A 19,084-nucleotide genomic window follows, 5' to 3' on the forward strand; every position below is an offset into this window, starting at 1 on the left:
TATCTGCCATTCTAAGGTTGGAACAGCTGGTGAGACTTTCTGTCCAGGACAGGCCGATGCAACTTGAAAATACATTTATAAAAATTACAATTATTCTGTATTATATAAACTGTGTCCTAAATTGTAAAAATAATATCCATATTATGTAGCCTGCACACTGTATAAACACTCACTGACAGTCTCATTCACTTTCACTCATTCACTACTGAAACCACATCATTTTACATTTGTATTTGGTAAATAAATAACATTTCTAGCGATATAACATTGCAGACACCATTATCTTTTGCTTCTAGAGAGTTGTGCAGTCGAATGGCCAAAAAGACGAAAGGGGGTTAACTATCACTAGATTTTGAGCCAATAGCTAGGTTAGAAGTACCAAGGTGTTCTACCGTACTGAGCTGGATTCCACAGAAAATTAACTCAGGGCACATGAAACAAAAAGAACATGCAAACTCTACACAGAAAGGTCCCACATGGCCCAGGAACGTCTTGCTGTGAGGTGACAGCTAGACATTCAGTCACTCTTGAATCCCCTTGTACAAAAACATTATGCTGATAGAAAAGGGCGAAGGGAATACCGTTATGTCCAAGAAGACACACAAACTGCAGTTGGTTAGACAGTTGGTTATCCAAGAACCAAGCTTTTCCTGCAACAGTTGACAATGGCGACTCGTGACCAATGGCAATGTTGTGCTTTCTTCTAACCAGACTCCGCGACCGGGAAGGGGCGAGGGAGAAAGGTGGTGTGGGGGGTGAATTACGGCTGAGTACAACCTGGAAACATAGCAGGACCGGCTTTACATCTTTTTCTCTCAGACACGGACAGTGGTTAACTCAAGTTTTTAGTTTGACCTGATAGAGCTTATAGAAGCCCATAACACTAAAGGAAGAACATGAGGCAGCACGATGTAACCTAGGAAAAGAATGTGGGTCTTGTCTTGTTTGGAGCAGCGCTGTCCTTGCACCAGGTGGAAGATCTGGCCCAAAAAGTGTTGAATGCGCAGGAGAGATTGCATGCCCTCAGTGGTTAGTCTTAGTGCTTAGCGTTCCCTTGCCTCTCAGCATGAAGTTCAATTTAGGTGTTTTTTGTGGAGTTTACTCCCTCTGTCTGTGTCTGGACAGATTTTTTTGGGGTGCTTTGGTCTCTGCTTTGGTCTCTTCCATCAACGTAAAAGATCCACAGGAGGATTATCCTCTAACTTGGTGATTCTGAACATGAGCATGGCTGTCCACTGCTCCTGACATGTTCCAGGGGCAGATGGATGGGTTAAATGGTTAATTATTGTAAAGGGACAATAACGTGCAGCTTCAATCTGTGGCTCCAATTGAATTTGAAATGCATCATCTGAATTACAATTCACAAACAGTTGTATAAGTTCGGAATATCCATAAATCTTCACTTCGTTGTCTTTGTAGAGGCAAATCTTTAGTTCGTTAGTTTCTTCTTTGTTCTAATTTTAACCTCTTCTATGAATGACTGACACTGAGGCTGATTTTACGCGTGTGACAACATTATCCGTCGCAGCACGGTAAATTGACCGTGTTGCTCCGTCAGCCATCTTTTTATTTCTTTTGAAGTCAAGCATAGATCCATGACTACAAGTCACGCAGCTTCTATTGACGGAAGTGAGCGGGGGAAGGAGTTACTGCGCGGACGCTGTGCTCCTGTATCATTACGCCTCAATATAGTCCCCCTTTTTATCTGCTTATAAAATCGACATGCTACATTTCTGTGTAAATATACTTCGCATGAAAACACTTCACGTAACTTTATTTAAATAGGGAACACGTGGAAGAGCTTGGTAGCTTCTATCGTGAGCTTTTTTGGAGCTATATGACATGTGGGAGAGGCTGCGTATGTGCTCCGTTTGCGTGACAGAGCGCACGGACAAAGACCAGATGGGGATATATTAACACGTCTAAGGTTATGTAAGAACATATCTTAGTATGTAAAAACGGTGGCCTATTCCTTTAAAGTACTAGCTCATGCAAAAACATAACATTTTACCCCAAGATCCTCCCACGATTCCACGTTACCAGGAAGAGCTGTAGTAATGCTGATGTCCGACAGTGATGGCATCAAAGGGGAGGTTTGTTTAGAACAGGGGTGTCAAAGTCAAATGGATGGGGGGCCAAATGAAAAATTTAGGAACAAGCCAAGGGCCAGACTGATCGAATGTTCATTGAAAAAAATGTAATGACCGCATATAGTCTAGTGATCCCCATTAAACAGACTGAAAACCTAAAAATATATTAGTATATGATCAAATAAATAAATAATTTCTTATGGCTCTGTCAGTAAATTTTAATTTTGAACAGGGACAAAAGCTTTATGTAAAAATCCCCAAAACATGAACATTAAATGAATGAAGCTGTATTATTCAAGGCACCATCAGTAACAAAAATGGCCTAAATTTACTTCAAAGAAATCAATAATATCATTTTCTATAATTCGCTCAACTGAAATATTGGATTGAAATACAATAATAAAGTGCAAAAATCTATTAACATGAAACATTTTTCACAAGTCACATGTGGTGTGAAAACAAATATTTAACTTTTAAATTTTAACTGAGTAAAAACTCTAAATACGTCATTGCACAGTAATGTTCACGTTTTTGAAGCTGTGGCTGATACTTGGTGGTGTCTCATCTTTTGAACAAGTTCATCAATGTTCGGGGCCAGGCTCTGGGCTGAGGAAATCCTCAGGATTGAGTGGATGTGTTCTGCAGTAAGTCGACTTCTGTGTGATGTTTTGTTTAGCTTCATCACAGAAAACAGTTGTTCACACAAGTATGTGCTGCCAAACATAGACAACGTTTGGGCAGCCTGGATGCGCAACTGGGGCATTGTTTCGGGGAGGAAACGGACAAACTCCGTAGCACCCACCGCCGCATATTTTGCTTTCAGTGCATCATTGCATTGGAGCTCGATCAACTCCATTTGGAGGTTTGGTGGTGAGCTTTCCACGTCAACTGCAAATGGATTACCGAGCAGTTCAAACCTGCTTTTTTGTGCTTCAAAGTCAGCAAATCGACGTCGAAAGTCAGCAGCAAGTACACTCATTTTATCGGCAAACTGTGCGCACGGGAACACACTGGCAGAGAGCTTTTCTTTCATGGTCTGGCAGCAAGGAAAGTGGCTCAAGTTGTCTTTCCGCATCTGTGCCTCCCACAGAGTCAGTTTGGTTTTAAACGCCTTCACTGTGCTGTACATATCAGAGATGACACGACCCCGACCCTGCAGCTGCAAGTTCATTGCATTCAGATGAGTCGTGATGTCACACAGAAATGCCATTTCACACAAAAATGTTTCATCTCGGAGTTGAGTAGTGTCTTTCCCTTTACTGTCCAAAAACAGACAAATCTCCTCATGCAGCTCAAAGCATCTTTGCAGCACCTTTCCCTGGCTTAGCCATCGCACCTCAGTGTGATAGAGCAAATCACCATGCTCCGTTTCTAACTCGCTCAGAAATGCCTTGAACTGGCGGTGATTTAAACCTCTGGCTCTGATAAAGTTAACTGCGCGTGTAATGGTGCTCATTACATGTTCCATTTTTAAGGCTTTTCCACACAACGACTCCTGATGTATGATACAATGATAAGCTGTCAGCTCACCTGGGACGTTTTCCTCCTGCATCTTCTGCCGTATCCTTGCCACCAGTCCACTCTTGTGTCCACACATCGCAGGTGCTCCGTCTGTTGTCAAACCCACGAGTTTTTCCCAAGGCAGTCCCATCTCATTTACACATCTTGACACCTCTTCATACAAATCATGTCCTGTAGTTGTGTCATGCATAGGACGTAACGCCAAAAACTCCTCTGTCACGCTCAGGCTGGAGTCCGCACCGCGGATGAAGATCGACAACTGGGCAATGTCCGAAATGTCAGTGCTCTCATCCACAGCCAGGGAATATGCGATGAACTCTTTTCCCTTTTTCACAAGCTGCTCTTTTAGATTGATGGACAGCTCGTCCACACGCTGAGCAATGGTGTTTCTGCTCAGGCTCACGTTCGAAAAGAGTTGCCTTTTGTCTGGGCAAACTTCGTCACAAACTTTTAGCATACAGTTTTTAATAAAATCCCCCTCAGTGAATGGCCGGGATGATTTAACGATCTCTTCTGCCAAAATAAAACTGGCCTTGACAGCAGCCTCGCTTTGTGATTTGGCTTTTCTGAACAGGGCCTGCCGAGATTTAAGGCCTCGTTTTAATTCCTCCACCTTCTGTAGCCTCTGTTCCATGTCCATATCCTTGGCTTGGTCCGCGTGTTTTGTCTCATGATGCCGTCTCAGATTAAACTCTTTCATCACCGCCACACTTTCTCCACACAAAAGACACGCAGGTTTTCCAGCACCTCCGTGAACATGTACTCCGACTCCCACCTTGTTTTAAAAGTCCGGTTCTCAGTGTCCACCTTCCGTTTTGCCATTTTTAAGGGTAGACTATCTGAAAGTTGACTTTTGAAGTGATGCTAATGCCCGCTGATGAATAATGAAAGGAAGTGGCCTCCCGCTCGGAGCGCCACCGTTGCATTGTGGGAAATGTAGTCCGTTGGTGCGTGTAAAGTACCTGGATGCTGCTGGCGTGCAGTGACCTGCGGGCCAGTTCTAATAATGAAATTATATAATCCCAGGGGCCAGAAAAAACCCACTCGCGGGCCGGATTTGGGAGGAAGAAGAAGAAGAGGAAGAAGAAGAAGAAGAAGAAAAAAAGGAGGAAGAGAGGAGGAAGAAGGAGAAGAGGTTTTCACACCAGATGCTCCTCCCACTCCCTCTTCTTTCTCCCCTTTGCTGCGCAGCTGTTTCAATAAAGAGAAAATAAAAGCTGTAAACGGCTGTAGTGAAGCTATGGAGAGCGATTTTTACTTCGCAATGAAAGGGTTGAGCTTTACAAGAGATCAAGAGTTGGAGAAAGGACCTCAAGAGGAGGAGAAAACATCCAAAGATTACTCTAAGATGCGCTAGCGGCTCAGAACACAGCTCCAGGTGTGTTTTTGATGAGAGAACAGCATTGTAACTTTTTAGAAAGTTCTTAAGAGTCAATTTAGCATTTTCTAACAAACCAAAATGTAAGATAGCGGTAAATTTATAACCAAATGTCTGAAAAAAGCCAAAAAAATCTTTAAAAAGTCTGAAAATTCCAACTAGTTTTCATTCAGGTGATTTTTTTAGGCGATTGTCTATTCCACGATTCATCAAAGAAATGCCGATATTCGTGTAATCATGCTTTCTTGTATATTAAATCCGTGTTGTGGTGTATTACAGGCCACATATGGGTGAGACCGGAGTCACCTGCCGTCTAAGCGTCTTATAAAATCACTGCTTTCACAAACTCACCGTGACATAGTTTTAGTTTGAGCCGGTCGACCTTTTAGTCCGATTATGACTGACCGCTACATTTTTGCTTTGGTTTAGTTGTAAACAGCGAATTAGTTTAATGGGCCATATGATGACCCATTATTAAAGCGACGATGTGGGGCACTGCCATGGCGTGTTTTTGTCCGGGATAAAAGCATAGTCTTCACTCTTTATGAGATATTGTGGACCTTTTTTCCACCCGCATGTTTTTTTTCCCTTCTAATATATTCTCTCCTTCTCCAATTTTAGGTGCTGTACAAAGTCTACACCTCTTTTGTGCAAGTGGGAGCAGCGAATGTGCAGACAGCCGACTACTTCAAAGGCGTGGGTGAGAGGCAGATTACAATCTTGGCATTCTTAACTCTCAAGTCACTAAATACGTTTTAAGACTGTGGATTTTATTATGAAAGTTTATCATTGTGCTAATCCTTTTCACAGTTTGAGTAGTGCTAATATAGTGTTGATTTCAGCCAAATAATAGGAAAGCTTCAAATGCATTGTGTTATGGAGAAGGCTGGGAAACTGGCACTGGTGATGTCGAGGTTTGAGAAGAAGTGACAAGTGCCTTCATTGTCATTAAAAAGCATTGTTCAATCAAAAAAATATGCCCCAAAACTCATTTAGATGCAGGTTTTACAGTCAAGCTTTGTCAGTTTTACCCTTTTTGTTCCATTTGCTTTGAAATAATCCAACTTTTCCGTCATCCTTCTGTTCCTCGATACGAGAACTTTCACCGGCTGTCGCCTGTATACACCCTGGAATAGTTCTCAGAAATACCAAATATTTACTCTGTAACTTTGGAATGTTTAACCTCTCAACCCCCTCCTGAACAGAGCACATTTTCTCCAGTTTGGCTTTACCCAAATCTAAAAGGTTCTTGGAAAAAGTGTCAAAATAACAATGAAAAGTGACCCGGTAGGAGCTTGGAGTAGAGTCGCTGCTCCTTCACGTCGAAAGGAGCAGCTGAGGTGGCTCGGGCATCTGTTCCGGATGCCTCCTGGTCGCTTCCCTCGGGAGGTGTTCCAGGCATGTCCTATCGGGAGGAGGCCTCGTGGAAGGCCCAGGACACGCTGGTGTCTAGAACCTGGGACTGTGTCTCTGAGCTGGCCTGGTGTCGCCTCGGGGTCCCCCAGAACAGCTGGAGGAGGTGTGCGTCTCAAATTGAGAAATTTGAGACTGAAGCGGAAGAAAATGGATGGATGAACTGGAGAAAATGCAGTCGGTTAAGGTGGGGATTAGGGGGTTAAATGTGTCGGGCGGGAGGGGAAGTTGGTACGGTTTTTTAGCTGGAGTGGATCAGCACGTGCAGCTGTTTTGATCATGTTTCTGCAGTGTGGAGAGCCCGCACTTTTCAATACCAGCGTCAGAGCGGGACCTGCAGTCTATTCTCTTTCTCTCGGGCCAATGTTTAATTCCACATGAAGTACATGATGTGCGATGTAATGTATGTAATGTAAAGAGGAAATGGCCTCTTTTTATAAGCAACAGCTTATAGCCAATGGCCACAAGCACTGACGCAGGAGAAATGTGCGTGCAGGATACGCGCTCTCCGCCTTAGCCACTTGCGAGAGGGCGTCGCAAGAAGAGGCGACCGCTCTGATAGGAGCACCGCTGACGTTCATTTCCTCGTTTACATCGCGCTGGCTTGCGTTCTTCCTTGGGCCTGATAGGCTCTCACAGGTCAAACTAAAGACTTTATTAACCCCATCGTGAGCTAAACAATGTTCATGGTCTGGAGTGGCAAGATCACGCTCTTACAAAGAGCAAAATGTTACGTCATTGTCTGCATTTTCAAACACAAGATCGGGCCCTAACATTTGATAAAGCAAACAAATCTCAATGCACGTCATTATATACATCTTTTATTCAAACTTCAGCTCAAACAAAAACAAATACTTTCATGAAGTCTCATTTAACGCACAAAAGTCTTCCATTCTCTCGTCCAAACTTCTTCTTTCTTTGTGCCAAAGAAATGACTGTAAACCTGTCGATTATAAAGTCCCATGCCGATTATTGAGACTGATCAAAGTAGAGTTTGCGATTTCGATTAAATTTCGAAAACTGAATTAAAGTTTAGATGAGAAACTACTCCGACTCGAGTAAACTGAACACTACCAGCCTAAATGTGTAGTTTATCTCCAAAATCTCCAAATGTAACTTATTTCTCCCCTGTTGTGTCTGGCTTCTCTCCCGGTCAGCCTCGTTTCTGATCGTGAGCATCGGGGGCACGCTGGTCGGCCTGGTGTTCGCCGTGATCCTGGGCTTCATCACCCGCTTCACAAAGAAGGTCCGCATCATCGAGCCGCTGTTCGTCTTCCTGCTGGTGTACCTGGCCTACCTCACCGCCGAGCTCTTCTCCCTCTCCGCCATTGTAGCGGCCAGGATTTGCCCTATGCAAAGTTCCGCTCTGGCTACAGTAATTAGGCGTCTTGGACGCGTGTCTTCCAAACAAATCGTCGCTTGATACTGTATTTTCAAAGGTTTATTTGGCATACCTCACAGCCATCAACAAGTATACAGATTTCCAACTCCATAGACACGGTCAAAAAGATGTTTGCCTCCATACTGCAACACCTGAATGCGCCTTCCTCGCCCCTTATATAGGGCAGGTAATTATGTAAACACACACACAGCGCCACACGGTGGCAGGAGGCTCAAACGTGGCTGAAATGGCTCCAACACACCGGCCCCTTAATTGCTGAAGCCAGATGTGAAAGCAATTACCAATACAAATACACAACTAAAAATGGAGCCATAACAAATACATTTCATACATTTACATTTTCAACAGTTTACTTTATACAGACATCAATCCAAATTCCAAAATCATGTCAGTAGTTTTCACATTAGCGTGGAATTTTGCATCCTAATTATCTTAGTAAATGAATTTCCATTTCTTCCTTTTGAAGGTTTTGTATTGCTTAACTTGGACTAGTTTGTGGGTCTGTCCAACAAGCAAGAACATAAAACAGGTCAACATGGCAACGGTACAGATTTCAGAGCTCATTGAGCAACCTTTCACACATGTGGGTTCTACAGGAGTTTGTGCGAACATCATAGCTACAAACACAAACATTTTCTCTGCGTTGAAACAGTCCTTGTTCACGATGTTCTTTTCTGGCTCCTTATCCTTGAGAGAGCCAGCAGCAACCACCTCAGCAGCAGGCTGGTTGACCAGTGATCCATTTTCCCAGTCCAATTTGACCAGAGTTGTGTCCTTCTGATCAGCAGCAGGAAGTGAAGGTTGTAATTCAGTGGCGTTACCGGCCCCTGTATCGTCACAGGCAACACACTGTGGAACAAATATCTCCGGCCCTTCCCAGTCCACCTCATCAAAGCCATCACTGGCCCCTGTGTCTTCACAGACAGCCATTAAAGGGATAAAGATCACTGGTCCCTCCCAATCCACTTCATTTTCTTCAAACATATGGTGTGCATTTTTTGCAGTGTTCAATTTTACAGTGCACTCGCTGTCCCGTTCCCAAAACTCATTCATTTTTTCCTGTGCCATTATTAAGAAACTGTGCTTCCACGATCGAACTCACGAAGTTGCGCACCAGGTGGGTGATCTGCCTTTGCTTCGTGTAGTCTCCGAAATGCGTGGCGTGGCAGGCTTCCACTGCGGGCCGCTCCCTCGTGTTCCAAGCTCCCGCGCAGAGCCCGTCGGGCGCCAGTCGCCACCACCGCTCCTGGTAGAGGACGCACATACAGTCCCCTTCCTTCCTCTTCCTCCTCCCGCCAACAGTCCGCCGGTTCGCCGTAGACCTCGCGACGATCACCGCCACGGTAGTTGGTGGGTCCACTCCACTCCAGGAAACCGCGCTGTGCCTCTTACAGCCGGCGCAAGCTCTGTACGCCCGGTGCCCGAGGCGATCTTTTTGACAAATGTAGCGGCCAGGATTTGCCCTATGCAAAGTTCCGCTCTGGCTACAGTAATTAGGCGTCTTGGACGCGTGTCTTCCAAACAAATCGTCGCTTGATACTGTATTTTCAAAGGTTTATTTGGCATACCTCACAGCCATCAACAAGTATACAGATTTCCAACTCCATAGACACGGTCAAAAAGATGTTTGCCTCCATACTGCAACACCTGAATGCGCCTTCCTCGCCCCTTATATAGGGCAGGTAATTATGTAAACACACACACAGCGCCACACGGTGGCAGGAGGCTCAAACGTGGCTGAAATGGCTCCAACACATATTGCGGCTTCCAAACAATATTTTATAACCGCGGAGAGGATATAAGGCTGGGTCCTGTGGCTCAGTTTTGTGACGCGCAAGGAGGCTATGGTGACAGATACGCTGAGATCCAGAGTTGCGTTAGTGCATTTATTGCATTTAAAAAAAAAGGACAAAGCTATAACAGCGCATTAAATGAATATGACAAAATGATGCAAACCAGGAGGGATAAACGGACAAAAAATGACTTATGGAATGGGTGCGGTGCGGTCAACAAAAATTGTGGCTACCCAGACTAGACCTCTCTCATCCGGACCCCAGGTGAGTGCGCGTTTTTACTCACACACACTTCCGCGTGCACACGCCCATGCCCACGTGAGTACCCCGCCTCAGAAGTGCACACACTCACACAGATGCGTCTCCTACACACCAGCCCCTAATTATTAGGTGACACATAATAATTCATATTTCACGACACATATAGGAGACATAAACATATCATAGGATTTCAAGTGTAACGCTTGATATTAAAGTTACTGTCCATAATTAGGCTAAATAGTAAGTCGTCTTGATCAACTAGTCCATAGTCCAAAAAATCGTCTCAAAGTTCAAAAAATGTACAAGTCCAGAAAAAACAGAGTCTATGTAGAGGTCAGCAACGTCCTTATGCTGCCTCCTCTGCCTCCAGCAACAAACAGACCTTCGATATGGGTCTGTCAAGGCAACTGGTTTTAGTCTTAATCCGCACTTGCCTGACAAATCCTTTAGAGTCAGGAAAAGTCTGTAGTACACGTCCCATAATCCAAGAACTACGAGGCGCAGTACTGTCCATGAGTAGAACTAGATCTCCTTCGACAAGATTCCTCTGAACTCCAATCCATTTCTGTCGCTCCTGTAACAGAGGCAGGTACTCCTTCGTCCAGCGTTTCCAGAAAAGGTCAGAGATGTACTGAACTTGTCTCCATCTTCTTCGTGCATACAGATCTGCTGCTTGGAACTCTCCAGGTGGCAATGAAGGCTGGGATTTGAGCAGTAAGAGATGGTTTGGTGTCAGAGCTTCCAGGTCGTTGGGATCGGTGGAGGCTTTAGTGATGGGCCTGCTGTTAATAACAGCCTCAACTTCACAGAGAACGGTGTGAAGTCCCTCCTCATCCAAACGTTGCTCTTTGAGGGTGGAGTTCAGGACTTTCCTCACAGATCTGATCAGCCTTTCCCACACTCCTCCATGATGTGACCCAGCAGGGGGATTGAATGTCCACTTTATTCCCTTTTGGAGCAACACATCATGCACTTGTGCCTGGTTCCAGTGCTCAATAGCCGTTTTAAGCTCACGTTCTGCTCCCACAAAATTGGTCCCATTGTCAGAACGCAGCTCGCGGACCTGTCCTCTTCTGGATATAAAACGCCTCAGAGCATTTATGAAGGAGTCCGTATCCAGAGAAGGTGCCACCTCGATGTGAATAGCTCTCAATGCGAGACAGGTAAATATGACACCGTATCTTTTCACTGTACTTCTCCTGCTCCTCACTTCAAAGGGTCCAAAATAATCAACTCCTACACAAGTGAATGGAGGTTCATCTGGTTTGAGCCTTTCTGTGGGCAAGTCTGCCATCTGCTGGTAAACTGGTGTAGCGTTGAGTCTCCTGCAGATGGTGCATTTTGACAGGACTCTCCTGATGGCAGTGCTCACTCCAGTCATCCAGTATTTCTCCCTGAGCTTGGACAACATGTGGTTGCGGCCACTATGTCCTACCTCTTGATGAACATATCTCAGCAGCAGGGTAGAAATATGTAGATCCTTTGACAGAATTATGGGATGCTTTGACTCCAAAGGCAAGGACGCTTTACTGAGCCGACCTCCCACTCGCAAGACTCCCTCTTTGAAGCTTGGACATAACTTATGCAGAGGGCTACTTTTCTTTATGTTTTGGCCCTTTTCCAGACACAAAAGTTCCTCTGAATATTTTCTTCGTTGGCAAAACTGAATAATGGCCAGCTCCGCTTCATCAATGTCCTCCACTGTAAGTCTCCCCAGGACAATTGTGCTCTTAAATGTGTGCATTTCATTTTCAAAAATTCTTTGCTGTTGTACGCTTTCTTCACTCTGATTGGCTGTTAGCTGTTTCCGCTTTCTGCTGCAGGACAACAACCATTCCTTGTATTTCAGCCACCACGCCACAGCCTTTTTTAACCGGATCCACGAAGAATAATGATGGATCAGGTGACTTATGGAATCTTCTTCAATTTGCACAGCATTTACGACAACACTTTTCTTCACCTCGGGATCGTCCTGGGACAGATGGCTCACAGGCTCAGGATTCACAGGCCATTCTGTTTCAGGTTGGCATAGAAACAAAGGTCCTGTCAACCAGAGTCTGTCTTTCAGAAATGTCTCTACTTTGACCCCTCTGGATGCTGCATCAGCTGGATTTGAAGATGTATCCACGTACCTCCACTGAGCAGGGTGAGATGATTTTAATATCTCTGAAACACGATTGGCAACAAACACTTTGAATCTGGAGGTTTCATTTTTGATATATTTCAGCACAGAAGCACTGTCGGTCCAAAACACAGATTCCTGCAGACTCATGTGCAGCTCCTTTTTCCACAGTACGTCCATGCGACTGGCCATTGTTGCTCCAATCAGTTCCATTCTCGGGATAGTAACTGTCTTCAGTGGGGAGACACGAGCTTTCCCCATGATGAAGGCGCTGTGCATTTGTCGGCACTCATTCTGTAACAACAGGTAAGTTACTGTACCATAGCCTTCCTCGCAAGCGTCACAGAAGTGATGTAATTGCGCAGTAATAACATCTCCAAACTTCAGAGGTTTTAGACATCGTTGCAGCTCAAAGTTTTCCAGGAGATGGAGTCCTTGAACCCATTTAAGCCACTCCTTGGAGACTGGCTCTGGCATGAGGTCATCCCATCCGACTCCTCTTTTGCACAAATCCCTCAAGATCTTTTTTGCTGTAAGAACCAGGGGGCTGAGCATGCCCAGAGGATCGAAAATCGAGCTGACAATAGAAAGGATGCCTCTGCGGGTGAGTGGTCTGTCTTTCAGCACAAGTTTGAATTTAAAGGTGTCTGACTTGATGCACCATTCCACCCCCAGCACTCTCTCCATGGGTGCCAAGTCCCGCTCCAGGTCCAATTGTTTTACTCTTTTAGCTCTGTTGGGCTCTGGGATGGCCTCCAGCACTTCAGATCTGTTACTGAGCCACTTGGTCAAACAGAATCCCCCTTTAGCACACAGGGACCAGAGTTCGTGCTGTAGGGTCAGCGCTTCCTCCTCTTTGGCTACTGACACCAAACAATCGTCCACATAGAAGCAGTGCTGCAGTTTGTCTACTGTCTCTTCTTGAAACTCCTGTCCGAAATCCTCTGCACATTTTCTGAGTGCGAAGTTGGCACAACTTGGAGAGGATGTAGCGCCGAACAGATGCACCTTCATCCTGTATTCACATGGCGCTTGACTCAGGTCTCCTTGTGGCCACCAGAGGAATCGCAGCATGTCAGCATCTTCTGGAGGCACCTGCACTTGGTGAAACATAGCTTCTATGTCTGCCATGATGACCACAGGTTCCCTCCTGAACCTGGTCACAACTCCGATTAGTGAGCTGGTTAGATCGGGGCCTTGCAACAGCTGCTCATTCAGAGATTGTCCTTTGTAACTGGCGCCGCAATCAAACACGACTCGGAGTTTTCCTTTTGTTGGATGGTGGACACCATGGTGCGGAATGTACCAAACTCTGCCATCACTCCTGTCCAGCTCTGCATCGGGAACTCTTTCAGCATAGCCTTTGACAAGGAGATCATTAATAAAGGCGTTATACTCCTTGTGAAACACCGGATCCCTATGCAGCCTCCTCTTCAGGTGGTATAAGCGCTGTTCCACCACTTTTCTGTTGTTTGGCATGCTGATGTTTGGGGTTTTCAAAGGAAGGGCGACCTGGTAGTGGCCATCAATGTGTTTGGCTGACTTTGTGACCATATCCATGAACCTCAGGTCTTCTCTGGACAGACCCACTTGCTCCTCTACTGCAGATTCTGGAAAGTCCATCTTAAACTGCTGTTGCCACAGATCATCCAGATTGACAATGGACACACGGTTTACAGTTACTGGCTGCTCACTGCAATCGGCCTCTCCACCGTTTCCTGTCAGTGGTCCGTTTACCGTCCAGCCCAGCACCGTCCTTATAGCGTAGGGTCCATTATGCTCACTGCGAATGACCTCCAGTGGTTCCATGGCTCGTGGGACGTTTGTTCCAATCAGCAGCTCAATTCCAGCTTCGATCTGCGGTAAGTAGATGTGTCTCAAATATGGCCACTTTGTCAGATCCTTATTTGTCGGTATGTTGGCTCTGTGCACTGGCATTGACAACTGAGTGTAGGCCTTTGGCAAGTCAACAAATGTGTCATCTTCAAGTGCCGCGACTTCCAGCTCTGGGACAATGTAACTGCTGACCACCTTCTCCTGCCCCATGGTCCTGAGGAGAATGTTGGCTCTTTTCCCAGACAGATTGAGCTTCTGCATCAAGCTTTCTGTACAGAACACTGCCGTACTTCCTTGGTCCAAAAAGGCATAAGTGAAGATGATTTTATTGCCTTTCTTCGCCTTAACTTGGACTGGTACAATAGGAAGTTTGCAATCGATCTCACCAGCCCCTGTAAGCCCACTGGAAACCATCGTGCCATCCACTGCCACATGGCTGCGCCTCTCAGCCTGTCCTGCATTAGCCACACTGTCCTTATGGAGCACAGTTGAGTGCTTTTGGCCACACTTTGAGCAGGAAATCTTCCTTTGACAAGTTCTGCTGATGTGTCCTGCACACAGGCAGCGGAAACATAAGCCATTTTTCATCAGGAAGTCAATTTTCTCCTGGTGTGCCATCTCTTCCAGCCGTGCACACACATCCAATGTGTGTCCTCCAGAGCAGCAGGGACAGTTCTTGACAGGTGGGTTTGTGGGTTCTGCTTCGTTTCTGGGCGGAGGTGTTTCTGCTTGATTTACGGTGGTAGCAAAGCTGGTTCCCTGGATGTTAGAGCGTAGGTGAGGTTTGAACTTATATGGTTTCGTCGATGGAGCAGTGTCCTGAATATTTCCAAACACAGGGTCTGTCAGAATCTTCACCTGTTTTCCCACGAAGTTAGCAATGTCCATAAACTTTGCTCTTCTGTTGTACTTTTCCTGCAGATCGCATGCATGACTTCTCCAGAGGTCTCTGAGCTTGTATGGAAGTTTTTTGATTATGTCCAACATGTTTGTGGGCGTATCCAAATCACTTAAATACTGTGCATCCTCCATAGCGTTGCAGCACCCGCGCAGGAAGAGGCTGTACTCTTGGAGAGCCTCAACATCTTCTGCTTTAATGGTGGGCCATGATAAAGCCCTTTCCATATATGCTGCTGCCACCTTCTGGTCATTGCCATAATGCTCTCTCAGTAGAGCCTTTGCTTTCAGATATCCTCGGTTTGCCTCAATGTGCTGACAGCTCCTCACCAGCTCTCGGGCTTGCCCTTTGGTGTATTGTTCGAGGAAGTAGAGTCTGTCAGAGTTATTATTGGTGTTTTGTTCAACTCCATTTTCAAAGGCTTTAATGAACGAGTGATATTTGAGCGGGTTTCCATCGAAAATGGGTATTTCCCTTTTTGGGAGTGCTGAAAGACTTTGTTGTTGCATTAGCAGTGTTGTAATTTCGTTTTGTTTTCTCATGATGTCCAGTACTTTATCATTTTGTAATCCATCAGTTTTATTAAATAGATCTTCCTGTTGTGGCACATTGATCACAGTGTCTTCAGGAGCCATTAAGTAACGTTGGAGCATGTAGGGAGGACCTGGGGGCTGTCTCATGTCAGGTAAGTGAGTGACTTTAGGCTTCACAGCTGGATGCATGGTTTCAGCTGCATGGTATTTTGGTTTAACTGACTGAGATGGTACAAATTCGGTGGCATTGATATTGAGTTTCTTTAACTGTGTCTTTGAATAGTACGAATTCATGCCATCCGAAACATTTGACTTTGTTTTCCCACCAACACTGCTTTGTGATTTTAAGGAGCTTAATTTAGCCTTTTCTTCAGCAATTTCGTTCCTCAGTAAAAAATGCTCTCTCTTTTTGCGCAGCTTTAATTCTTCTTCTTCCCATGCAAATTGCTCTTTTCTTTTGCGCAATTGTAACTCCTCTTCCTCCAATGCATGTCTTTCCATTAATGCCTTTTGTTTTACAGCCAAAAATGCAAGATTCGCTTCACTTTTCAAGCGAGCAGATGAACGCGAGGCTGAGGAACCTGTTTGATGTGAGCGCGATCTCTTGCTTGTATTTGAGACGCTGTCGCAGGCATGAAGTGCGTCCTGAGGGTCCTGTACAGTAGGGACGGGCTCTGGAGGGTCACCATCTGGCAAATCATTGCCTTGTTCAACAGGAGCTTGCTCTGCTTGGTCGTTTTTGTTTTGTGGTTGTGTTTCAAGTTGGGGTTCACTTGACCTTTCATGGAGATTTTCCTGTATCCATTTTTCCGTTTTGTGCGTAAATGCGTCGCTGTAATCCATAATGCTGGAAAACCACTCCTTTTGTTTTTCCTTTTCTTCATCAGGAAACAGTGGCAATAATTCATTGTGCAGTTCATTTGCCTTTTTACACAGTGCATTCACTTTGTCCAGCTGGGAGGGGATTTCAGTAGCATTTTCTTTTAATTTCATTTGCGCTTTTATTTGCGGGATAAGCGCCTTGATTTTGTTAACGGCACTTTTGCGCTCATGCTGCAGCCGTTCGAGTTTATTTTCCAAAGCTTTGGCGGTCAGTTTTATTTCTCTTTTTTCCGTTTCCATGTTTGTACGTTCAACATCAGCATTTATTTGACTCATTTCCTTGATATTTTCGTGTTGGTGGCGTGACACAATCACAATTCATCAAACGCGCGTTCAAAGTCCGTCCATAAATATTTCGTTTAAAATTCATCCAAAACAGTGCTTCCAAATTCATCCATAGACATTGCATTTGAATTCATTGACAATGCGGATTCCATCCAAACAATTCAACAAGCTTAGGCCTTTAGACAACACCAGCCGCGCCGTATTTGCCGCACGGTCCAGACATCTCAATCAAATAATGCACGGAGATAGTGCGCCACCATCGATGCGCCAATACAACCAGCGTAACATCCACTCAATACATCGCTCTCGTTAGGCATTATGCATTGCAATCGAAGCAGATTCCTTTATCCACAAACAGTAACAGGTTCAGGCCTACCTGCTTCCAGGTGAATGGATAGCGTGGTGTTGGCTATGTGGCACTTAGCTGCGGCGCTCTTGTCCCCGTCTAATTGCTGGAGATGACTTGGATCCTTGACACTTTTGGCCGGACTGATGATTTTCATTCAGTGCCTTTTTTGTTGACAAATATTGCGGCTTCCAAACAATATTTTATAACCGCGGAGAGGATATAAGGCTGGGTCCTGTGGCTCAGTTTTGTGACGCGCAAGGAGGCTATGGTGACAGATACGCTGAGATCCAGAGTTGCGTTAGTGCATTTATTGCATTTAAAAAAAAAGGACAAAGCTATAACAGCGCATTAAATGAATATGACAAAATGATGCAAACCAGGAGGGATAAACGGACAAAAAATGACTTATGGAATGGGTGCGGTGCGGTCAACAAAAATTGTGGCTACCCAGACTAGACCTCTCTCATCCGGACCCCAGGTGAGTGCGCGTTTTTACTCACACACACTTCCGCGTGCACACGCCCATGCCCACGTGAGTACCCCGCCTCAGAAGTGCACACACTCACACAGATGCGTCTCCTACAGCCATCTTATCGTGAGCCGCTGGACTTACTTTTTGTTTTGAAAAGTCTGTCTGGGGGAAAAAATGAATGGGTCTTTTACTTCTAGACGCTTCTCTCGTCTTTCCCCCCAGCATGACGTTCTGCGGCATCGGCGCAAACAAATACGTGGAGGCGAACATCTCCCAGAAGTCGCGCACCACGGTCAAGTACACCATGAAGACTCTGGCCAGTATCGCGGAGACCATCATCTTCATCTTCCTGGGCATCTCTGCGGTGGACAAGTCCAAATGGGCCTGGGACACCGGGCTGGTCTCCTGCACGCTGGTCTTCATCCTCGTCTTCAGAGCCATGGGTCAGTACAGGCAAACGGAACATGTCGACATCGCTGTCACAGCTTTGTTTATTTATTTTTCTGGTGTGCTGTATCTCCCCTCGGTACATTTAGTATTCTCCAAGTGTCCACTCTGGTGAAAGCTTTGGCATTTACCGCTGAGATGTGACATTTGGGTTTGATGCCACTCTGTCCTCGCATTGTTTGTGCAAAAGAGGAGAGTGTCTCTGCTGCTTGGTGTAAAACAATAATGACTTACCCCCAGTCTCCACACTGTCTGTGTTCGCCTCGTTCCACTCCGCCCCGTCCTCCGCTGCGAATGCATTGCTATTTTAATTGTTAAAGGATCTATATCATGCTATTTTAGCCATTCCAAAGTTAAGTATAGGCATTTATATGAATGATTTTACCTCTACCACTATTGAGCACTAATTTTTGTGATAAATATAAGTGTTTTCTGGAGGTATTTTTCAAACCCGGAAGACACAACGCTTCGATTCAGTTAACTCCGCCCCCTCTCTCCGCACATACTTTACCGTAATATAAATAAACAGCAATAATGATGCAGTTATACGGAGTTGACATCTGCAACACAGCTTCATAAATGGCTAACACACATGCTAATATGCTAACACACAAGCTAACACGCGCTTGGACTGACTCACCGCTCTGCTCCATCGCTGTTTACATTATGGGACTCACGTTGGTTATAAAAGTTAATCCACTTTGATTCTGGTGAAGGTTCACCAAACATCCATCAGAGACAGTCACAGAAAAACACCATTTTGGTGACAGTCGCTGAATCCCACAGAAAACAACAACTTCGAGTGGCCTCTTCTTGAAAAAGGTTGAATAAACTCCTCGTCCTCGTAGCCAAACGCGCTTCTTTTTCTCTGTGACATGATCGTTAGGTAAGAATAAATAACAGGTGTGTCCAGTTATAACGAGCTCCATCTTCACAGCTGCAGCGCAAACATGACTGATCTGTTCAGACGCTCAGGGATGTGTTTGTTTTGGCCACAGCTGACCTGGAAGCACCTCGGGCACATCCTTTTCATTTTGTTTCCTCTTTCATCTCTCTTACGACAGAAATAATGAAAAAGCTGTTTTACAAATTAAAATCAGGCCGTAGACATTACATTACAGACGTCGAGCACTTCCGTTCCGCTGTTACGACACAACTGAACACTCAGTCGTTCACCAGGAGAGGGCGGAGCAGCTGCTCAGAGAGCAGGATTCAGGAGGATTACTGAGAGCTGCGTGAATGAAGCCGCAAACCACTCTGGGGGGGTTTTGATAAGGAAATAGCAACAACATGGCTAAAAGCTCCAAAAAGTCGATTTTGCATGATATAGGACCTTTAAGAAACGTCCCGCATCCTTCTCTCCGCTCCGTGGGGCCTCCGTCCTCCTGACCTGACAAAAACA

The 19,084-nt window shown here is 45.3% G+C and overlaps 1 protein-coding gene across 1 annotated transcript in view; it reads left to right on the forward strand.

Moving 5' to 3' along the window:
• Nucleotides 1-2,057: 2,057 nt before the first annotated feature.
• LOC306962404 (sodium/hydrogen exchanger 5-like) overlaps nt 2,058-19,084 on the forward strand; it is a gene marked incomplete at both ends in the record, with an annotated part of 50,793 nt that continues 33,766 nt past the window's right edge. Inside the window, 5 exons of the mRNA XM_079555525.1 lie at nt 2,058-2,093; nt 3,838-3,888; nt 5,611-5,689; nt 7,560-7,732; nt 17,453-17,678. Coding sequence (XP_079411651.1) covers nt 2,058-2,093; nt 3,838-3,888; nt 5,611-5,689; nt 7,560-7,732; nt 17,453-17,678 — 565 coding nt within the window. The remainder of the gene's footprint in view (nt 2,094-3,837; nt 3,889-5,610; nt 5,690-7,559; nt 7,733-17,452; nt 17,679-19,084) is intronic.

Source organism: Gobius niger (genome assembly GCF_951799975.1).
Source record: "Gobius niger genome assembly, chromosome: 4".
NCBI lineage: Eukaryota > Metazoa > Chordata > Actinopteri > Gobiiformes > Gobiidae > Gobius > Gobius niger.